The sequence below is a fragment of the Cynocephalus volans genome, chromosome 1 (assembly GCF_027409185.1).
Source record: "Cynocephalus volans isolate mCynVol1 chromosome 1, mCynVol1.pri, whole genome shotgun sequence".
In the NCBI taxonomy this organism is placed as follows: Eukaryota; Metazoa; Chordata; class Mammalia; order Dermoptera; family Cynocephalidae; genus Cynocephalus; species Cynocephalus volans.
In genome coordinates this window covers 93119469-93143757 of record NC_084460.1, presented here as the reverse complement: position 1 = coordinate 93143757, position 24289 = coordinate 93119469, and the positions used below count along the sequence as shown (strand labels likewise).

Below are 24289 nucleotides of genomic sequence, written 5' to 3'. Positions count from 1 at the left end.
AAATGATATCTCATTGTGGTTTTTATTTGCATTTCCCTGATGATTAGTAATTTTGAGCATTTTTTCATGTGCTTGTTGGCTATTTGTATGTCTGTTTTTTGAGAAATGTCTCCTCCTCCATTTCTGTACTTCTCTCACCGGTTTCCCTTGACATGGGGGAGGAGGGGATATACCATCTTTGCTGTCATCCCAGTGGTATGATGTTAAGTTTTCCTTATGATCCAGGCAGCCTTACTTCAGATACAGATCATGTTGACTTTTCAGTACTTAAGGGATATCTAATTAGAAATACTCTTTTTGTCCTAAGAGAGAAACAGGAGCTAGAAATATAGATGTGGGGGTAACTGCTGTGCAGATGGTTCTTGAAGTCATGAGAGCGGACATGGTTGCCCAGACAATGGACCTCACAGAGACACTGCATTTAAGAAGCAGGAGAAGGAAAAGGAGCTGGCAAAAGGGTGGAAGCATCATTCGATGCTTAGAAAAGGCTCTAGAAAAGGGCAGAACATGTGGGAATCAGCCCAGAGTTATGCCTATTAGGAATGTCTAATCTTTACTCAGAATGGGGAATTTATAATACATAAATTTCTGTTTTAATTGTTTAACAAGACCCTATAGTTTTCTTCCTATTTTGAAAATTGATGTTAAGTTCATTTTAGAATTTCTAACTGTTTGACAAATTTTAACGCTTTTTTTTTCCAGTTGTGTATGAACACAGATCAAGATTAGAAAAATCCTTGCAAAAGGAAAGACTTGAACATAAGAAAGCAAAAGAAGGTAAATAAATAATACAGTCTGTATTCCATGTTTTTCTCACACTCTTCTTTAAAGCACCATGTACTTGCTTTAGTATTTTTTTTGTTAAGGTATATATTTTTAGATTAACCCAGAGTGAGTACTGTGGTGGACAGAGAAAGAAGTGTCAAATAGTGTGTTATGCATTGTGCAATAATTCCTCCTCAGGACTGGATTTAGAATCTTCCATTCAACTTGTGGCACTTTGAGGTAGTTCATACATTGGTTATACATATTATTTCAAAAATAGCATATAACTTTTCATCTGAACATTATACAGGTATATTACTAATACCTGGAACTTCTGTCTATACATATCCAGGAGGAAAGAAAAAAAAGTAACAGCGCATATTATCTAGAATATGACAAATTTATTACACACACACCTTTATAACAATTAAGATTTTATTGGCACAGCTAATTGAATTAGTTTGAAAAATTAACATTTAAAGCAGGTACTAGGCAGTGCAGTGCCATTAATTTTTATCAGAATTTTTTCTGTAAAGCACAGGCCTCATAGAACTCATGATTCAGAATTATCTGCATTCTTATTTTTATTTATTTATTCATCGTTTGTGATAAATCTTGAAATTTAAGTTAGGTGTTACCTAACTCTCGGTGGGGTAACAGGAGGGAGAGCAGGCAAGAGTGGTAAGGGTTAAAATGTTTTCCTGACCCTTGGATTGAGCCTGTGTGAAAAATAGAAGTTTAACATCATTAAAATGCTTTGATAGGATTTGGGTTTTCTTGTCCTCAAATGTAGAGTGACTTTATAGAGCCATCTAGTGGATAGTAAAGTTTTTAGAGCATTAAAGATGGCTTGGATGGCTTGATTTCTCTTTTCAGATCCTGAATGATTTTAGTGTGCCATCTAGTGGATAGCAATAAATCACCCTTGTCTTCAGAGGTGCTTCATTTTTTTCCTCCTAAATTTCAAGGAGAGTTAATCACAGAGGTGTTCTAAATGCACTTTCAATCAATTGGTTATAATGTGGATTTTGCTGATGCAAGATTTACAGCTTTAAGGTACAGAGGAATATTATATAATATTTTTTCAACTCTTTCTAAAGCATTTAAAGCATTGAGAGGCAAAATAAAGTATGTAAATCACCAAGTAGATTGTTTTAAACCTAAAACAATTTCTGCAAGTCTTAGTAAAGTTTGTCTTTATTCTTCTGAAAGTTTAAAAACTCCACAATAAATTAACTTATGTTCTATTTTCTCCATTTTGTATTTTCTAGATTTTCTTGTTTATAAATTAGAAGCGCAAGAAACACTAAATAAAGGAAGGGTAAGTTTTTTTTTTTTTCCTTAATTTGTTTTCATGAAACTTGGAAGAGAGGGAAATATAATTGCAACATCTTTTATTCTATTGATAACTAGTATTGTAGGATTGAAATACAATTATTATTTTTTTGCTACCAAAATATTCTAACGAGAAGACCTTAAAAATTGTTCTTTTAAAACCTACCTTTACTTATCATATTATTGATAATAGTGATAAATTGGGAATAGTCTCAATGTTCAACAGTGAAAAAAATATTACTTTTATTAAATTATTTATCTGTTTATAGTTTCTCTTTTCCTCAGAATATAATATTTATTTTGGTTTGCCTTTGTATGTGTGATGTCTAACACAGGACCTAGCCTAGAGTTAGCATTTAAAAACATTTGTGGAATGAATGAATGATATTGGCATTTAAAAACATTTTAAAAATCCAAATTAACTGGAGAAAAGCAAGTCTTTATCTTACTCTAAGAAAAATATATAAGCATTAGTTGAATAAAACACTGGCATTTTGGGGTATTAAAACTGAGAAGAGTCAGTTCTTTGGATAGCCTGAGAGGCTATCAGCTTTCAATTCTGACTTGCTTTTAAGAGCCCTAACCAAAACTGTGTGTACTCTATTATACATTTTACAGTGTAACTTCCTTACAAGTTAAAGTAATAAAGCAGTAAAATAAAGTGATAAGGCAAAACTGTGGTTCATTTTAGAAGTTGTAAAAATACGGAAAAAAATGCATGAGAGAGGACATGTGTTGGTGATGGGTAAAGCAGAGGGTGTAGTAAGTAAAGATAAAATAGCACCACATAGGGAGCGGAGACACTCCAGGGTCTTTTGTGTACTGACTGTTTATGGCTGCCCAGGGCTGGAAATGTGTGGGGTGCACAGGTGAAGATCTCCCACTAGGACGCACAGATAAACACTGGAACACAGAGCTCAGAGCATGCAGTTCAGCAGTAGACTAGACATAGACAAGTTTCAGACCTGGCTCTGCTCCTTAATGAAAGGTTTGCCCTTGGCATGTTCCTTATCCTTTCTTGGTTTCTCACTCTGTAAAATAGAGTCTCACTGGGGTAAAATCATGTCTGTAGAATTTCTTACCCACTGAAGTTCAGGGAAGGAAAACACCTTTTCTCTTCCTTCCATAGGCCATGCTGAGCTTGTGAGACCTGTTCCTAGCTGGTTTACCCTTTCTTCCCTCTTACCTCAAGCACCCAGCACACTGTATTAGCCATAGCGGTGACTCTCTGATTCAGGTCAAGTTCCTCCGTGTGTCTGGGCCTCAGTTCTTCTGAATATGAGAGGTGGAATGAAATTATCTCTAAGGACCCTGTCAAGCTACCATTTTATGATTCCACGTCCTGCTTTTTCATTACTAAAATCTAGCAAACTTATGGGAATGTTAAAACTTCATGTCTCCTACTAAATAAAGAGATAGCCCCAGAGACATCCTGGCTTAAGTGCAGAATTCTTTTGAGCTTACACAACTGAAATAAATGAAATTGTCGTATTGAGAGCTTTAAGCTGTGTTTAGCAAGAGAGCCAAATTCGTATATTTGTGTTGACTACGTTCTTTTCAATTCACAGCAAGATTCCAATAGCAGATACAGTGCATTAAATGTCCAACATCAGATGTTGAAAGTGAGTACTTTAAAGTTGTTCTTCATGAAAAAAAGAAATGGCTAACTAATATTTGAACTGGTTAATGGTCTTTGCAATGATTAAAGAAAGTTTACAGAAAATTGATTTGTATTTGTATTGTGTTTGGCTAAAAATTTTATATAGTTACCCCAGTATATTTATCACCTGATTACAAAGAACATATCTAACGTATTACATATTTTCTTATAAATTAGGCTCTCTGGTCACCTAATTTTTTACTTTGTTCTCTTTATCCTTTAAGGTTGGTTGGTTGTTTAATTTCTTATAGTGGTTTTCCATAGACATCTTCTTTTATCTTAGACAAACTGGAGGCTGTAGAACTATTAAAATGCTTCCTTTGTGTTACTAGTACTTAACAAATGTCCTTTTACTTACCACAGGAATGCAATTTATTATTTAAAGATTCACCTTCCTTGGTCGTTGGGTAAAATTCATTACTCTGTGTCAGGAAGACCAAAAAGAAAAAAGAAAGAGAGAGAGAGAGAGAGAGAGAGAGAGAGTCATTGTTTCTGTCAGGCTCAAAGAGACGAGCACAATGCCGTCATGCCATTCTGCACAGCATGCAAGTCATGCCACAGTCTCTACCTTGCCAAGCCCCAGCTTTTTGTCTGGTATCGTCTTTTCCCCTAATATCGGTAGGGCATGTGCTTTTATCGAGATCTGAACCTTTTCTCTTATCAGGAGTGCAATACATGAATGAATTGAAGCCAACCATCCTTCCACATTAAGCATTTGGGGACTGTAGAGTTTATCTAGATTGTGATTACAGTGTAGGGTTTTAATTAGAAGTAAAGTAAATAAGAGTCAATTCTATGAAAAAATCAGTTCAGTACTTTACACAAAAGGGAAATGAGTCTTCTTTTTTTTCTTCTTTTTAAAAAAATCTTTTAAACTGAGTTACCAGAAAGGCTGAAAACCAAAGAAGAGAAAGCAGATGTGTTGCTGGAAAAACATAACATTAAAAGAGGAAATCAAGAATATCCATGCAGGGATAATTTGGCCACTAGCTTTATACCTTGTTTTCGCATTAACTTGAGTCCCTGGAAATTTCTCCAAATCCTTCCCCTTTCCATCTCTCATACTAACTTCTTCTTGTTCCCATTGATGTTAAAAATTAAGGGGAACATTATTTTTGGCCGTGATCCCACACTGTTCATTTCAAATGTAGAGGAAATGGAGGGGAGCTGCACAAATTAAAAGCAACCATTGGAAAAAGAAGCCTATTTCTTCATTTGTTCTTACTCTCTTGCAAGAAAAAGGATACCCTGTCAAGAAATAAACTCTGATACGATTTAGAGAATGTGTATCTCCGCTCAAGTTTTCACCTTTGCAGAGTCAACATGAAGAGTTAAAGAAACAGCACAGTGACTTGGAAGAGGAACATCGCAAGCAAGGGGAAGACTTCAGTAGAACATTTAATGACCATAAGCAGAAATACTTGCAGCTTCAACAAGAAAAAGAGCAAGAACTTTCTAAGCTAAAAGGTATTTGGAAATCCAGTTAGCCAGTTTTTATGTAACTAAGTACTCATATTAATGTTTCTGTCGAACAACAGACTTTGGTTTTATGTGGTGGTTGATTTACATTTATCATCATGTGGTCCTTTACCAACCACTTACGTGATTGTAACAGTTCACGTTTATCTTTCTCTCTTTGGGTTCATTTAGGGAAGCAGAATAGAATACAGAGTGTGTTCTAATGTATCTCAGTGGGGCACAAGGCTGTGTTGGGCAAGGCAACTGTTTTGTGTGTTGGGAGACATTTAGCATCTTTGATCCCTACGCCCTGAATACTGTCAGTGCTCCTCAGTTACTACTGTGATAAAAAATTGCTCCACACATTTCTAAAAATCTCCAAGGGGGCAGAGAGACTTGCTGTTGATTGCTAATAGTAGCTGAGAAAAGCTCAAGCTCTAGTCAGACTGCCTAGGTGAGTCTTGGATTCTTCAGTCACTTGTTACGTGACTATGAACAAGTTGTGTAATCGCCGAGGGCTTCATTGTCCTTATCTGTAGAATTGGGATAATCATACAATGTAGTGATCTTGTAGGGTTGGTGTGAGGATTAAATAATTTATGTGAAGCGTCTACAGTAGTTATCCATACATAGTACATTAAATGCCATCAACATCAGCTATTTTCTTATGGAACAAAATGTATCACTTTTCTGAGTGCATGTGAGTTCCAGAAAAGAAAACCAGCATGTTCTACAGTTAAATATTTATGTCCTAAATAAGTTTAAAGTCAGAAAATTGATTTCAAAAGGCATAGGCACATGCAAAAACAGTAGTGAAATCTGAATAAGGTCTGTAGTCTGGTTAATTGTACTGTGCCGAACAATTTCCTGGTTTTGGTAGTGTACTACATTTATATAAAATATCATCATGGAGGGAAGCTGGGTGATGGGTCCTTAGGATCTCTCTATAATTTTATTTCGCAATGTTTGTAAGTATACCACATAATGACATTTTGGTCAATGATGGATCACATATGTGACAGTGGCCCCACAAGATCATAATGGCTTTGCGATATAGCTTAGGTGTGTAGTAGGCTGTACTGTCTGGGTTTGTGTAGGCACATTCTGTGGTGTTTGCACAACAGTGAAATTGCCTACTGATGGCATTTCTCAGAATGTGTCCCTGTTGTTAAGTGAGGCATGGCTGTATTTCAAAAAAATAACAACATTTTGTTTAGGTGTTAAGTAGTCATTGAGGCAAGACACAGAAGGTTAAGGTGGCCTTGTTAGTGTTGGGCTAAGTGTCGGCAGATGATACGCAAGAGATGTGGACATGAGGGACCTTGACTTGATGATGTGGCAGGTGGTGAGGGGTTGTTGGAGATAAAAAGGAAGATAGAGGAAGAAAGAACCAGAGGACTCTAGCGTCAGGTAATACTTGCTGTGCTTGGGGAAGCTACATCTGTGTGTGTAGAGGGAAAAGCCATTTGGCTTATTAGATACAATGTTTAGCATTTGCCAAGCTGAGTAAAAACATTAAATTATTCTGATAATAAGTATATTCATTAAGGAATGAGAAGTAAAATTTTCTAGGTGCCTGATCTGGGCCTGGGAAGAACTTTATATAATTTAGTACACTTAATTTAACCAATAGCCCAGAAAGGAAGGTCTTTTATATCTACTCTATTTACTGATTTTTTTTTTTTTTTTTTTTAAAGAAAAACAAGGTCCAGGTATAGTAAAGATTTTTTAACAATTTATACGTAGAAGTAAAAAATCAGAACCTTGGAAGATAGGAAGGCACACGTATGTGAATTCCAAGTACTAAGTTAATTCAAGCCTCATAACCTGATTTGAACTTCCTGGCACCCAGGAACAAAGGGGAATGTACAGTACATTACAGGCCTATTGTCATCAGTCAGAGAATATACCAATGCCTTAGGGGAGAGAGAGAAAGACAACAATATTTCTGGTACCAGTTTTTGGAAGAAATTTTTCAAAGAGACCTGAAACAAGTGCCTTTGACATTTTTATAAGCTAGATTCACATGAGCACTTTTGTTTGATTTTGATCCTTGACAAAAGCTTAGGATAGTAAGTTAAAGCATTTTGTGATCAGTGCAGGTCAGCAGTGGTTAACTAAGGTGTACAGTATAGTCTAAATAGTCTTGGGTATTTTAATGTGATACAAAGAGCGAATTTAGATCTCCTAGGGAGGTGAGCTGACAGCATGTAAACTTAGATAATTACTCTTCATTATCATCATTATGATAGCTGACACTTAGCAAATGTTTACCACATGTCAGTACCAGGGAAACCTTTCATGTAGATTATTTTATTTAATTCTCATAACATCCTGTGAGGTAGGCATTGTGTTTAGCTTTATTGAACAAATGAAGAAATCGAGGCCAACTAAAAGTTAAATAACTCCCTTGAGGCAGCACAGCAAAGGCACAGGAGCTGCTGCCACTAAGTTTGTAATCTGAAATTCCTTTAAAAGCTAGCAAAGTTTGGGTATTTCGTGTGTGTGTGTGTGTGTGTGTGTGTGTGTGTGTGTGTGTGTGTGTGTGTGTGTGTGTGTTTGTTAGAATGAAGCCCCATTCAGCTAATGACACACGACACACTTGAGGTCCTCTTGAATTGCCAGTAGTATCATGTTTTGACCTTTGAGAAAAATGATTATTACCTGTAGGTGGACACCCCAATCTTTGGCCACATTTCCCACCTTGTTCTTCATCTCTCCCCCAGACCCAATAGTGAAGCCAATCTCCAGGGGTCAGGCAGGGACTATAAAGGAGTGAAAGTGCCCAGAAATTATGATGAGAGATGGTGACTGATACTTTGTTTTAGTGCTGAGTGTACCCTGAAGAGTGACGGCCTTGTCTACAGGGGGTAGCTGCCATTTAGGGACGGTTTGCCCAGCACAGTCCAGGTTTACACCTGCTGTCCCAGCAAAATTATTAATAACCTCCTCCCTCTTCACTTTCAGAAGTATCTCTCACTGCCACCACTCAGCTTCTGTTGAGTGTTGTCATGTGAGAATTGGCCTAGGGTTGCCAGATCTTAAACTCAGGTTCTTGATTTTTAAATGGTGACAACTATTTAAATGTGGAAGCCACTCTGTAGGCTAACACTGCAGGGGCCAGAAAAATATGTATGTGGCTTGGATTTGGCTCAAGAGCTGCCAGCTCATCATATCCAATGTCCATATACAGGGAAAGTCAGAAAATTACCAAGAGGATAAGACAAGTGAGTATACAATCTTTAAGTGGGAGGTGGTTCTCTGAACAGGAGGGCTTGGGATAGTAAAATTTTAGGCCTTTCTCTGACTGCTACAGTCTTATGTTGTAGCTCTGGGAAGAACTGTCCTGTAGCTATTGGTAGGAGAATTTGGATTAATCAAGAACTCAGTGGTAGGAGAAAGAAAAAATATTTAGAATTTTTTAACAAATAAGTGGGGTTTCTTTCTCTTATTTCTTGAGTTGTGTTTGTAATTGAAGTACTTTTGGGAACTGTGGAAATTATTAATGCTATGAGAAATAGGATCTGTGCTTTCTGATAACTTTATTTTTAATTTGTGAACAAGAGACTCAAATGTGAGATCAACCCTGCCTGTTACATTTTATTCCTAAGGGCTTCGTTATTAACAGAAATATTTCATTTTTAACTCCTGCATAATTAAAAATCTTTAACTTTCATCTACATTGCATAGCATGTTTAAAAATACAGATGGCCCCCAACTTAACAATAATTCAACTTAACAATTTTTTGACTATATGATGGGTTTATCGGGGTATTCAATGCATCTTTGACTTAATGATGTTTTCAACTTGTGATGGGTTTATCAGGACATAACCCCATTGATAGTCAAGGAGCATTTGCATTTAAACTACTGGCCCAGGTTGTATTGGGATGTCCAGCTGAATCCATGCTATGTCCCCATACAATATAATTTTTGTTGATTCAGAATATGACACTGTCAGACTTCAAAACACATCCTAAAATAAGTTATGTGAGGCTTTAGATGTGAAAATAATTGATAGAATCAAAAGCCTGAAAATTCCAAGGCTTTACATGTGTTTTCTCTTTTTCTAAAATAGAAACTGTGTATAATTTGAGAGAAGAGAATAGACAACTAAGGAAAGCACACCAAGACATACATACACAGCTTCAAGATGTCAAGGTAAAATAAAACCAAGCCTTTGACTATTCAGTGTTTGCCTGCTTTACTTTGTAGAATGACTTTAAAAGTCATTCCCTAATTGACATGCTTTACACGTCCAAATTGTTACTGTGGAATTTACATAAAGAGGAGTGTACCAGATACTTTTACCACTTCATCATAAGCTAAAATGTGGTCTGAAAATCTGAACATTTTCATTGGTATGCAAATTACTCTTTTGCTAGATGGTTGCATTTTAATAAGATTTTTATTTACAAAGGTTTATTAATAATGAAAGATTTCCTTTGGTTTGGATTTCATTGTAAATGGTTATGATATTTGGGGAGCACATTTTAGATTTTGGAATACTGCATAAATCATAGTCTTCTCTCTACAATGATTTTTAAACTTAACGGTTGCTGCTACAACAACAAACAGGTAATGTTTGGGTCGTCATTATCACTATCAGCCAAAGAAAAATTTATCTTAGAATGTTTTAAAGCTCAAAATGTAAAATTCTTTTTTGTGTAGCAACAGCATAAGAATTTACTCTCCGAGCATGAACAACTTGTAGTGACTTTGGAAGACCACAAGAGTGCACTAGCTGCTGCACAGGTTAGAAGGGTAGCAGCCTCTATCAGTTCTTTTTCAAGTCTGCTTAACATTTCTGAATTCCTTTATGCATGTAGTCTCTTATAAGCCAATCTTCAGTGAGTTTCTTGGACAGAGCTACCCTAATCCCGAGGACCATGCATGCTTTCAAAATTCAATCAAGAGAATATTAAACAAACTTCTGATTATTTTTTGCACTGATTGTGTGGTATACATGACTGTTTCTATCCCCACCAGTTCCTACATGCAGTAGTCTAATATTTGTTTAAACCACAGAAATTTTCTCATATATGTGGTCTTTTACAACTATCTGATCTTTGTTAATTCTTGGCATAGAATCTATAGGATTTTTGTGATGCTAGCTACCTACGTAAGTAAATTATTGTCAGACTTTTTCTTCTGTCTCTTGCTCCCCCGCATTGCAGCCTATACACATTCCTTTTGGGGCTAGGCTTATGTGTTGGCCAAATCATGGAGAAGAAGAGTCAATAGAGAGGGGAAAGCAAGAGTCATAAGCTCCATCTGTCCAAAGCTCAGAACAAACCCTAGCACAAGCAAGCCCTCGGTATATATTAACTGCATGAACAAGTGAACAAATACAACTGTTGGAGAGCTTATTAAAGCGATATCATACTGAGTGTTTCACAGCTTCCTAGTAGAAAACAGGAATGGCCAGCCTAGTCGCTGTATTAAACTAGGTTGTCACTTTTCTTCTTGCTAGAGGAATTACAAGAAAAGGGCAAAGGGAAGCAAACTATCTGTGCTCATCAGAAAACCATGTATTATTTTTTATCCTTATAAAATTATTGAAAAGTATAATATGCTGGACCCTGATCCATCTCAGAGGCTGTAGCATCTGTGTTTGTGCAGTCCCTTTTCAGGACAGTCATTGAGTGCCTCCTTGCCAAACTATAGCTGTGTGGTAATATTTTACATTCATGTACATTAAATTGACTTTAGAGGAGATTATTTCATTCCAAGCCTTCTTTGTGAAATTTTTGTCAGGTGTTATTATTTTATTTGAGGATTTCAACATATGAATTTTGGGGACGGTGGGGGGGGGACAAAAACATTGAGTTTATAACACCATATTAAAACTTTCCCTAAATCTCTTTAGACTATAAATGCTGTTTCAAACATCTACATTTCTCATGTAATCATCTTATGAGATTCTGTCCTGACAACCTGATCTTTAAATGTAGTTGAGGATTTTATTTAATCCTCACAACCTAATGAGTTATATGACATTGTGCCCTTTTATAACTAAATAAACCAAGGCCAAAAGGAAAGTAGAGTAACTGTCCCAAGATCAGTGACCAGAACCAAACTTGAAGCTCAAGTCATCCTGACATCAAAATTACGCCTAACCCTGAAGCCATGTTTTTGAGACTTCCCCGCATCACAGTTACCTTGCCCCAAACCTACTGGATTGTCATTTCTAGACTGGGGACTTAGGAGTCTACATTATAAACGTGATCCTTAATGCACATTAATATTTGAGAACCATAGCATTACTGCCTTCAAAGATTATATATCTAGGAGGAAAAGAAAGAAGAAAAGGTAGAACTAAGTTCTGTGTATTCCTCCATATGCTTTTTAAAATATGAAAGGAACACCGTGGATGTCATTTGTTTTTCTTTTGACCTCCAAAGTTGGCTTGCAAATGTTTTGATAGATTTCTGAGGTAAGGGCCATATCATACACTTTTGTACAAATTATAAAAAAGCACTCCCCTGGGACAGATTTATCAAGCAGACGTCTTCACCTTTGTGTAAGTAAGAAAGAAGCAAAAAGGCACCTTTTCATTGGGATGGCAGAGCAGTGAGCCAGGTGCTTAGCTGTGACAGTGGGAGGCTGGCTGGGTTCCAGCTCCATGGGCCTGCCGTGTGTACTGTCCCTGTCGGGGAGCTGGTCTGGAAAAAGATTTCTGTGTTCATTGTATGTGTTCATGTAAGTGTGTGTTTACACACCCAGAATTTCTGCTTTCAGGATAACAGCGTGGGTATATATGATGAATTAAGTATACACAGTGTCTATTGATTTTGATAGTTAAGGTAATTGATTTTTTTTCTGCCTTTTCTAGCTCGTTTTATTAAAAACGTTACACAGACACACAGATACACCAAATATACACACAGATACACCTATATGAATGTATCTAGTCCTATAACTTCATTAGTACCTTTGCCACTTTAGAAGAAAAGGGCATTCAGAATTGAGAGAAAAAAATTCAGCCTCATTTTATGCCTATGCCATTGCTTCCAGAAAATCACAGAGCACAGTACAGGAAACATTCTGACAAGTAAGGGACCCTAATTGGGCACAAATTAACAGGAGAGAAGAGGGTGGCCCAAGTAATTTTGTTTATTTATGATTCCTTTCCAAGGAAAAATGTTACTGAGACCATATTGGTAAAAGATGTCTGCACTTGTATAATTGTGTGAATTTTTAAGTTTTTTTTTTAATGCAATAAAACATTGCATAACTGTTTTACTTCTAATAATGATATTTATACTGGAAAGTTATTTACAAAAGTTCTGACTTCATTTAATATAGTGTGGGAAACTAACATCTGCCTTATGTATTTTTTCTGTTTCCTTTCACTCTACTTCTAATTTGCATGTGCTAAAAAATGGTTAAGCATGTCCAAGTAAAGATAGCTAATGCATGGAAATAATCTGCATATTTTTCCTAACTTGTATTTAGGTACAGTATTTTTGTCTAGTCTTCCAGTGAACCCAAATGCCCATTTATGAATGATATCTTTTCCCCTCCTCAAATTGTGCAATTTGCATCCAATTGTGCAATTTATATGCAGACTCAAGTTGCAGAATATAAACAACTGAAAGATACTCTGAATAGGATTCCAAGCTTTCGAAAACCTGAACCAGCAGAGCAGCAAAATATTACCCAGGTGGCACATTCTCCACAAGGTTACAACATGGCAAGGGAGAAGCCAACAGGAGAGCCAACAGAGGTAAGAGGCATGATGGATAATCTGTGATTAAGTCACTTTCTCTGTCCAGCTGTTATGAGGTGAACTGCTCTCAGTATTGACAAGTCTTCCTACGGAGCAGTGGCTCTCAAATTTTCGTGTATGTCAGAAGCCCCACGAGGGCTTGTTAAAGCACACATAGCTGGGCCCCAGCCCCAGCCCCAGATTTTCTGATTCAGGTAGAGTTTGGGGTGAGGCCTGAGGGTTTCCATTTCCAGCTGATTCAGCTGGTCTGGGGAGCACACTTTGAGAACTACTGCTGTAGTATTTTTTGTGAAAGACCTTACTGGCCTTGTCTTTATTCGTGTGGTTTTATTTGTCTTAAAGGAGCTGTAGTGTCTAAGTCTTTCAAGGGTTTTTGTTTTGGGGGAGGATAGGGTGAGGTTAAATGATCATGAGGATATTATTATGTGACAATCAGTCCTCTCAAGTATTAAAGTCAGTAGTATATTTGAACCTGGTGTGGTGCTCGGTCCATACAGAGAACATCAAAATTTGTATTAAAAGACCTGTATAACACAGCCAGGGGTACAAGTGCTAGTCTCATGATACACTTCTTTCTATGTTTGTTCATCATAAAAATTAAGTCTTGCTTATGAATATCTCATATGTGAGTCATCAAAATAGTGTCACTCTTATCATAAACTCTTACAATACTGTTTTGGCAATCACACGTGTAATGAAAAAGGGGCTATGGTTGTCTTCCCCCGACAAAGCTGTTTTTAACAATACATGTTTGAGAAGACTCTCTTATGGGAATAATTAAGTTGATTTGAGTGGACTTCATAGGCGAGTATGAACATCTTTATTTTGTTCAGAATATTCCTTCCCAGACAGGTTTAATGTGCCCATGGAATCTTGTTCTTTCTCCAGGTCTTATGTTAATGACTAACTTGAGAAAGCACGACCAGATCAGCAGCCTGGCAATTGGTTCTGTTTTCTGCCCTACTTTGGCTAATCTTCCAGTGACTGAGAACTTCAGTTTTTCCATCTGTGAGGTGGAGATGGTAGTAATCTGCCTTAACCTTCCTCACAGGGATATTGCAAAGATAAATGCCAGGTGTTTGAAAGCACTTAGAGCTCTATAGAGAAATATTTTGTATAAAACCAAGGCAGTATTATGTCAAACTTCCCAGATAGATGAGGACATTGATAAAATGTACATCTGTAGAAGCTGTCCTCAGATATCTGAGGAAGGACTTTTCTCACCAATTTATTATCATACAGTTCAGTTTGTCAGGTTTGATAGCTATATCTTTAGTAATTAAAGAATAGGGTTTCACATTTATTTCAATTATGGGAGAGCAATCTGACCTTAGAAATTATTATTTTCATATAAAGAAAGTTAGGAGAGAAAAGAGTGATAGATTTTTCTATCAATGTGACATCATTTCCCTCCCCACTTTCCAAGTAATGCAGATCACATACAGATTGCTGAAACTTATAGGGAAAACTGCTTCGAATCAGCCAACTTAAGAGGAGGACTATTCTAAAAAAAAGACGTTTCTTTTTTTCTGTTCAGAGTTTTCTGTATTAACAATACAAAATATTTATAAAAGAATCCCTCTGGTTTACAAAGAAATACTACTTTAATACATTAAGAATATTTTATTGTATCTTGTTTAATGGGAACTATTTTTAACTAACATGTTTGACCATTAGTAATGGCATTCTTTATTAGTAAACCAAACTAATAAATAAACTCAACTCATCCTCAACATGATCTTATCCTTCTATTTTTATGTAATTATTGAAAACAAAATTTACATGGAAGGAAATTATGTAAACATTATATCACTTCAAGTTTGAGGGGGGTTTTTTGGGTTTTTTTTTTCCTTTTTATTCTAAGGGAAAACAGGAGTGAGATTGCTTTCGAGGGAAGGATTTACTTCTGAGATGTGGCTATTTGTAGTCTTTACTTTCCAGGTTATTTTCTGTATTCTTTCTGAGATGGAATTTTGCTTATCATCTCTTTTGTATAGGTGAGGTTACACAATGAGAATTTAGAGACTTCATTGGTTGTAGCCCCATTGTCTATACAAGGTAATACAGAAATTATTTCACTACTTTTGAAAGAGTGTCATTTTCAGTGATGTGCTTGGCCTAGGTGTCTCGAAATAGTGATGTGTGGCAGAAGCATGAAACTGTTCCCAGAAGAAAGGGAGAAACAAAACCTTACCCTCCCACCCAGAAGAAGGTTCCCACAGAGCCGAACCAGCAAGAAATGGAGCCCAGAGAGCCTGAAGCGCATCAGGTGGAAGAGGAGCACAGAAAGGCCCTGGAAGAGGAGGAGATGGAGCAGGTTGGGCAAGCCCAACACCTCGAGGAGGAGCACGATCCATCACCAGAGGAGCAGGATCAGGAGTGGAAAGAACAGCAGGAACAAAAAGAGGAGGCCAACCTTCTGGAAGGGCATGCTGCTGCCGAGGTACGAGGCCGCCCACTTCAAGTCTGCTGGGGTGGGGAACATGGCTTTAGTTTTAGACGTTAAAGCAGAAAGCCTCCCCATACTTCACGGTCTCTAAAATGAAAATTTGAGTCATTTCACTAACACTGTGTGAGTATATTGAAGTTTTTTTATTGTCATGTTAGTTGCATAGCTTTTTTTTTTTTTTTTTTTTTTTAATTTTATTTTGTCGATATACATTGTAGCTGATTAATGCTCCCCATCACCAAAACCTCCCTCCCTTCTCCCTCCCCCCCTCCCCCCCAACCATGTCCCCTCCGTTTGTCTGTTGCATCAACTTCAAACAATTGCGGTTGTTATATCTTCTTCCCCCCCCCCCCCCGGTTTGTGTGTGTATGTGGGTATGTGTGTGTGTGAATTTATATATTAATTTTTAGCTCCCTCCAATAAGTGAGAACATGTGGTATTTCTCTTTCTGTGCCTGACTTGTTTCACTTAATATAATTCTCTCAAGGTCCATCCATGTTGTTGCAAATGGCAGTATTTCATTCGTTTTTATAGCTGAGTAGTATTCCATTGTGTAGATGTACCACATTTTCCGTATCCACTCATCTGATGATGGGCATTTGGGCTGGTTCCAACTCTTGGCTATTGTAAAGAGTGCTGCGATGAACATTGGGGAACAGGTATACCTTCGACTTGATGATTTCCATTCCTCTGGGTATATTCCCAACAGTGGGATGGCTGGGTCGTATGGTAGATCTATTTGCAATTGTTTAAGGAACCTCCATACCATTTTCCATAGAGGCTGCACCATTTTGCAGTCCCACCAACAATGTATGAGAGTTCCTTTTTCTCCGCAGCCTCGCCAGCATTTATCGTTCATAGTCTTTTGGATTTTAGCCATCCTAACTGGGGTTAGATGGTATCTCAATGTGGTTTTGATTTGCATTTCCCGGATGCTGAGTGATGTTGAGCATTTTTTCATATGTCTGTTGGCCATTTGGATATCTTCCTTAGAGAAATGCCTACTTAGCTCTTTTGCCCATTTTTTAATTGGGTTGCTTGTTTTCTTCTTGTAAAGTTGTTTGAGTTCCTTATATATTCTGGATATTAATCCTTTGTCAGATGTATATTTTGCAAATATTTTCTCCCACTCTGTTGGTTGTCTTTTAACTCTTTTAATTGTTTCTTTTGCTGTGCAGAAGCTTTTTAGTTTGATATAATCCCATTTGTTTATTTTTCCTTTGGTTGCCCATGCTTTTGGGGTCGTATTCATGAAGTCTGTGCCCAGTCCCATTTCCTGAAGTGTTTCCCCTATGTTTTCTTTAAGAAGTTTTATTGTCTCAGGGTGTATATTTAAATCCTTAATCCATTTTGAGTTGATTTTAGTATACGGTGAGAGGTATGGATCTAGTTTCATTCTCCTGCATATCGATATCCAGTTATCCCAGCACCACTTGCTGAAGAGGCAGTCCCTTCCCCAGTGAATAGGCTTGGTGCCTTTGTCAAAGATCAGATGGCAGTAAGTGTGTGGGTTGATTTCTGGATTCTCTATTCTATTCCATTGGTCAGTGTGTCTGTTTTTATGCCAGTACCATACTGTTTTGGTTATTATAGCTTTGTAGTATAGCTTAAAGTCAGGTAGTGTTATGCCTCCAGCTTTATTTTTTTGCTGAGCATTGCTTTGGCTATTCGTGGTCTTTTATTGTTCCATATAAATGTCTGAATAGTTTTTTCCATTTCTGAGAAAAATGTCTTTGGAATTTTGATGGGGATTGCATTGAATTTGTATATCACTTTGGGTAGTATGGACATTTTCACTATGTTGATTCTTCCAATCCAAGAGCATGGAATATCTTTCCATCTTCTTGTATCCTCTCTAATTTCTCTCAGCAGTGGTTTGTAGTTCTCATTATAGAGATTTTTCACCTCCTTGGTTAACTCAATTCCTAAGTATTTTATTTTTTTGGTGGCTATTGTAAATGGGCAGGCTTTCTTGATTTCTCCTTCTGCATGTTCACTATTGGAGAAAAGAAATGCTACTGATTTTTGTGTGTTGATTTTGTATCCTGCTACTGTGCTGAAATCATTGATCAATTCCAACAGTTTTTTTGTAGAGGTTTTAGGCTGTTCGATATATAGGATCATGTCATCTGCAAACAGGGACAGTTTGACTTCATCTTTTCCAATCTGGATGCCCTTTATTTCCTTCTCTTCTCTGATTGCTCTGGCTAGTACTTCCAACACTATGTTGAATAGGAGTGGTGAGAGTGGGCATCCTTGTCTAGTGCCTGTTCTTAAAGGAAAAAGCTTTCAGCTTTTCCCCATTCAGGATGATATTGGCAGTGGGTTTGTCATATATGGCTTTAATTATGTTGAGATACTTTCCCTCTATACCTAACTTATAGAGGGTCTTTGTCATGAATGAGTGCTGAACTTTATCAAATGCTTTTTCAGCATCTATAGAGATGATCATATGGTCCTTGTGTTTGAGTTTGTTAATATGGTGTATCACATTTATTGATTTGCGTATGTTGAAACATAGCTACTTCCATAATGTAGAAAGATCATTGGCAACAAGAAAAAAGAGCTGCTGGCGTATGTGTGTCTTCTCCTTGTCATACTGCCCAGGGAGAGACTCATCCACACGTCCCTTTTACAGGGTAGAATAGGCAGCCCCATTAGACACTTGCCTAGTAAGTGCTCGAGGCCAGTCTTGAGCATCTTGAGGAGGAGAAAAGTCCAATTTTCTGTGATCAAGAGGCTGCTTCTCCCTGTTCATTTACCGTTACTATGTTGGCTTTTGTACATTCTCCATCAAGGTGGTTATTTTGTTATCAAAAAGTTGATTTTACAAAAAAAACCCAAAAAAAACCCCCTGATTTTATCACTTAGGGATATTCCACTAGGTGAATGTTTACATTTTATGCCCAGCCTCCCTTTCTGAGCACAACCCTCACACATACAAGTAAGACTTTCCCCTTGCCTAAAAAACAGCCATTGAAATGATATTTTTTATTTTAATTTCCTTTTTTGCTGCTGGCTGGTGTAGGGATCAGACCCTGAACCTTGATGTTAGCAGTTCTAACCAACTGAGCTAACTTGCCAGCTCTATAAATGATGCTTTAAAGGAACTAAAAGTCGACCAACACTGAGTACAGCTAGTACTTTTCTTCTAGTATCTCTAACCTGATATCTAGTAGTAGGTTACCTGGTCTTTACACGGATGCTGATCACCTTCTATTTATTTATAACTGAAACTTTGTTTGGCCTCAGATTTTCCTAGACTTCAGGCTGCTTGAAGACTTAGTCTGCACAGGTGTGAAGGCCTCTAGCAGCTGGCTTAGGTAGTCGTGAACTTAGCCTTGAGCTAAGCCTCGAACTAGCCTCAAACTTTTCTTAATCTTGTGTCCATCCCCTCTAGCGGAAGTAATTCTCCACGAGGTTTAATTCCCTTCACCTCTATACCCTCTTTCCTTTGGTGAGATTTGTGTGTTGGGAGGTGGTGGGGAGTGGGCTGTAGCACATTGGGAAGCAGAGTATTAGAAATTGCTGTATCAGATTTCCCTTTAATCTGAAGGTAATATCTTTTCACCCATTCTTAGTTTCTTTGAAGAAAATTTGTTCTCTGTTTTTCCCTCGTAGTCCAAATTTGACTTTTTTTTTTTTTTTTTGGCTGTACTTAGCCTGCAATTGGTATGTACATTGCTAGAGTTAATTAGCATCCCTCGGTCTTTAACTGTTCATGGAAAAAAGCTTCACTTCAGCCATAGCTTCAGCTCACAAATTGCCCAATTACGGTGAGGTTACCAAGTGTCCGCTTATATCAGAGCCGTGTGAATATAAATTCTATTATGGTTTGAAACTGATTTCTTCTGTTGTGCCCTGTGTTCCATTTGAGAAGGGAGCACCTTGAAAATCTGCCTTAATGCCAGCAAATCAGGAAGATCGGTTGCTAAAAGAAGCCAAGGGCGATTCAGAGAAAGTTGGGAAATAGAAATGCTTGGGCTTGATGTATAATCACAGTTCACCTGACAGATAGGTGTTGATAAACCAACCCTGCCCCTGAAGTTTGTCATGAAAAACAAAAGAAGGGAAGATCCAGAGGAGCTGGCTCCTCCTGCTCAGCACCAACTGGTTTTTGCCCCCAGGTGTATCCTTCAGCCAAGCCAGTTACCAAATTCCGATCACCTTATGAGGAGCAGTTGGAACAGCAGAGACTGGCGTTGAGTCGGGCCGAGGAGGCGCAGCGGCTGCGAGAACACCAGGAAGCTTTGCACCAGCAGCGGCTGCAGGGACACCTGTTACGGCAGCGGCAGCAACAGCAGCAGCAGCAGCAGCAGCAGCAGCAGCTGCTTCTGGCAAGAGAGATGGCCCAGCAGAGGCAGGCTGAGCCCGAGGAAGGCCGGCAGCAGCACCAGGAGCAGCTACGGTAGCTTCCCCTACCTGACAGCCACAGACAGCCCCTCCTCTGGTTTTTATGAGCATGTTGAAAACAGCTTTGTGTGTGTGTGAACCATGAGGTTGAGAGGCTCATATTGTTCCTGTAGCCAAATACTTGAGAATTAAATGACTGATTCTCTAAAAAATAATTGATAGTTTAAGCCTCAAAATTGTCCAGCAGGTTTTGTGCTAACTTTATTTATTGTGAAAGAATTGTATCTTTTTAAGATATCTTTTGAAAGCATATCTGGAATCTTTATTACACCTAATCGGTACCTAAAAGTTTTTAGAAAAATTTTGATGGCTGTTTCAAAAATGTTGAAAACTCTTGTTTATTACTATCTTTAAAGGTAAATGACCTGTGTCAAACTGTGCCACTTAATTTGTGTCCCTATATTTATGTTTGTGTACCCTGCAGGAAGCAAACTCATTATGATGCTATGGATAATGATATTGTCCAGGGAGCAGAGGACCAGGGAATCCAAGAAGAGGAAGGAGGTGGTGAGACTTCTTAGATGATAAATATTTTAATAAAATTACTTGGTTATAGTATACAGTATCAGTGAGTCAATATTATATAATGTCAGTGAGCTACATGCACACCTAAGTCCAAAGCAGATTTGTGAATCGCGTGTCTGTTGTTGTTGTTGCATTTTCTTAATCCTCCCAAACAGTGTACACTGGCAGTGAAAACTGATTAAAATAGTCACTTTCCCCTCTAACATTTTCCCCATAGTTTAAGCTTTTTATACTAAATAGTTATTTCTGACAAATTATCGTAGGATTGATATGCTTTAGGAAGCTTGTATGTTTTCTCCTTATGTTGGAAGTCTTTGCATCACTGTCTTAAATTTTTTTCAAATTAAGTCAATAGTAGCTTTAATTTGTGGTAAGCACCAGTTTGAAATTTATCAAAAATTGCTTACTGTGATAATAGATGTAGAAGGTAACTGTTCTCTGGCACAACTAATGCTTAGATATGTGTCCTTTAGACTCTTTGTCTAAAGAAGGTGATTACACAAACTCCCTCAATAGTCTTTTGTGATATTTTGTAGCCCTTAGAGTCAAGTAATTGTTTTCTTTATGTCCCCCATGTGGCACTTCAAGCTTTTTGGTTCTATTATCAATAAGGTTAGAGGACAGTTTGTTCTCTTCTTTGTTTAATAAATCCCATCATGCATTTGAAACCTGATGGTAAGTTAGCCTCTATCTTTATTTTCTATAGGCAGAATACTCTCCAGGCTAACCTTTCCTCTTATATCTTACTTATTGTAAAAAGTGATGTGTTCTTCACTTTGTGAGCTCTTACAGTGCTCTTTATCTAAATATTTTCTCAGTAAGCAGCAAGTAAATGTCTGCGTGAGTATAAATGTGCGCTGTGTCTGTGTCCATGGCAGTCCTCCTCATTACCATAGCAGAAAACACACGATGAGCTGTATTAGTTTTTGAGCTCCATGGATGAGATTGTTCTTACTTTTATTTCTTGAAACATAATTAGTTTCCTCTTTTGGAACCTGTGCTTTTTCTTCGGATATTGCTAAAAATTAGATGGTTATTTCAGCAATGTCTAGTCAACCAGGCTTTTTTTTAAATTGACAGTGTTTTGATTATTGTTGTTTTCTTGCATAATAGGGGAAAAATTGTAGTCCCTGTTATAATATTTGTTTTAGAAGGTTGGCATGGCATCACTCACCTATACCATCTCTTTAGAAACACAGTCTGGGAAAAGGACATAGCTTTATCCAGAAAAGCTGAGACATATACTTTATGTTGAATTAACCGTGGTCTAGGAGAAATTGGGTATAAGGTCCCTAGGTAAACCCAACTGGTGGCTTTTCTTTGATTTGAAAGGGTAGAATCCTATTAGATTTATTTTGGCTGATTTTAATTCCTTTGATTTGCCAGCCTATGAAAGAGAAAACCAGCACCAAGATGAAGCAGAAGGTAACAGACATGAGCCTCACGAACAAGGGCCCAAAGAAGCTGAGCCCGAATCTGAGGCAGATGTAAGTGTCCTCTCTTTTGGTCCTGACACATGTAAACTCACAAAGCAGGAAGGAAACTTGAAAGTTTACCTGACACTAACCCCAGCCATGGATACGTCTGGTATTTCATCAGCATGAAGGAAGGTGGTTTTGCATAATTATACATGAGCAATGTTTTTAACTGTAAACTGTGGTGTATGTGTGAGATGAGACCGCGTTAAAGGTTGCTCTGGGAAAAAAAAATTCACAGGAGTTTCCTCTGACTACTTTTAGGTTAATAAAATTAAAACCTAGAAAAGCAAAATTAAGAGGCATGGGATAACTCTAAAAGATGGGGGGTTTGGGGGGAGGCAGGCATGGGAGTTGGGGAATTGGAGAGGGGAGCAGAGAAAGGAAATTAACCTTTCTCGAGCATGTCGAGCTGTCTGCTAGGACTTTAGGTATGTCATATGGCTCTCTCTAATCTCCCAACAGTCCAGTGACCATTTTAATAAATAGATGGATATGGGTGTGTGGTTTGAGAAATGAAAAGAGCTTCTCAGGTACCATGATGGTAAAGAAAATTTAGAACATAAATAGGTAGACACCTAATAGCCAGCATTGTTCTTTGTGTTTACTGAAAAAGAGCCAAGACCTCCAGTTCAGCTGGGTGGTCTGAGGCCTTGGCCCTGCCTCCAAATGAGGCAAACAGGTGTTGAGTGAATCTGTTCTTGTGTTATGTGAAGATGACTTTTACAACTTATTTTAGCCTCCTATCATCTTTGGCTAATAAGTCAACCACCAGGTTTATAACATCCAGTCTGTGCTATCATGTAGGCCCTATTTGTATTGCTCCATGAGACGGAGAGGAAGATCCAAGCGCTTCCTCGATAATTACTGAGAAAGTCTTTCTGCTGGAGGCGTAAAGCCCATTTGATGGAAACGGCTTTTCCACTTGCACTGAGATGTGGCAGGACACCTTTTCCTGCCATCCTCTGCATCAGTGTTTCTGAAAGTATGCTCCAGGGAACCTGGCCCTGCAATGTTTTCAGGAAAGAGCAGGAGCTAGAGAGTGCGAGCATCTGAGAGAGTGAGAAAGCACGTGTGCGGAAGCCTACAAATGAACATGCAAGGGAGGAGAGGGGCAGGGAGAGCATAGGTATTCTAGTCACTTAAGTTTGGGAACTGCTGTAGGCTTCGATTACTTACCTATACGATCCTTTACTCTCTATCGTCTGTTTATTCGTTCCGAGGAACCACTGGGAAGCACTGGCCTTTCTACCACACCTCCTTTTAATTACAGCTTGTTAGTCCCGCTTGTGTCCCTCTTTCCATCTCATCTAATTATTTAGTTGGATGTAACATCTGTGCCTGTTAACCTTTACTTATTACTTGGTTGGAGTTGGAGCTAGTGTGTACATTTTTATTAACTTTTGCCAAAGGTATTTGGCACCCTTTTCCTGAAAAGAATGTCACATTTTCTCCTGTATTTCCACAAAAATTATTGATAACACCCAACAGAAAATCCATATGACAAGAGAATGTGGAGTAACGAGAGTTTAGTGTGAAGGTGATGATTTGTTACTCTCTCCACTCCCAACAGAAGTGTCCCTTGCACTTGAATGAAACTGTTGGCCAGGGATGTGCAGATCATAGATCAGCAGGGGCTGCAGCCAGCTCTTGAACATGCTCAAGGCTCTTAAGTGAATTGAAGGACACTGTTGTTGTCTGGAGAGCACTGATAGAAACCAAACCTTGCTCTGTGGCTTTGCTGTCTCTTGGAAGCATTTGCTGCTTTAGTAAATGTCCAGCTGATGACCTGGGAGTGGCCGGGGAAGCTCATAACAAGAATCACCATGTCTGAACATCTTGGACTCTGAAATCTAGATCTTTAGGAGAACATGCATTATTTGGAAGGCCTTTGGGGGCTTAACTGGAAAAGTGAAATAATTCTAAAGTTAATAATATGAAGGGCATTTGTTGAACACAATAACTGAGAGCTATTTGGAGGATGGGCTGGGGAGTTATTTTTCATAATATATTGCCAAAGACTGGGTAGCTCAGTTCTTTCTTTTCTCATCTCTTGCCAGTGCAACATCTCTCACTTTCATTTGATCCATACTAGAAGCTGGCCATTTACTTTGGAGTTAGCTCTTTTCTTGTCTTGTTTCCTTTTCAGGTCCTCTTCTTGGATCCTTTCTGGTGAGAACCTTCATTCCCTTCAACTACTTTTCACCTACATAAATGTTAAAAATTGCTTGCAAAGGCAAGTTTGTCTAAAAATCAACATAGCAGTGAAAAGGAGTTTACTATTTGCCCATCTAAATCTCCCATAATAATTAATATTGACTTTTCCCCCTCTTATTTGGTCCTCTGACTTTTATTAGCTATTTTTCTTGTTGTTTATTCAGTTATGCTCACATTATTTGTATTAGTAGAGTTTCAAGGATTATTTTGGAATCACTTGCAGAAAAGAACTGCTATTTGTGGTTTACTCTGATTCATCA

At 38.0% G+C, this 24289-nt stretch overlaps 1 protein-coding gene across 5 annotated transcripts in view; it reads left to right on the top strand.

Moving 5' to 3' along the window:
* Window positions 1–24289, top strand: part of GOLIM4 (golgi integral membrane protein 4) — a 74190-nt gene that overhangs the window by 40234 nt on the left and 9667 nt on the right. For 2 of the 5 annotated variants that reach the window (XM_063113798.1, XM_063113836.1), the window contains exons 2-12: window positions 703–777; window positions 2037–2086; window positions 3669–3722; window positions 5077–5227; window positions 9297–9379; window positions 9890–9973; window positions 12789–12947; window positions 15073–15393; window positions 19527–19807; window positions 20237–20319; window positions 21724–21824. In XM_063113798.1, coding sequence (XP_062969868.1) covers window positions 703–777; window positions 2037–2086; window positions 3669–3722; window positions 5077–5227; window positions 9297–9379; window positions 9890–9973; window positions 12789–12947; window positions 15073–15393; window positions 19527–19807; window positions 20237–20319; window positions 21724–21824 — 1442 coding nt within the window. The remainder of the gene's footprint in view (window positions 1–702; window positions 778–2036; window positions 2087–3668; window positions 3723–5076; window positions 5228–9296; window positions 9380–9889; window positions 9974–12788; window positions 12948–15072; window positions 15394–19526; window positions 19808–20236; window positions 20320–21723; window positions 21825–24289) is intronic. The other 3 variants (XM_063113809.1, XM_063113827.1, XM_063113818.1) reach the window with 3 other exon arrangements.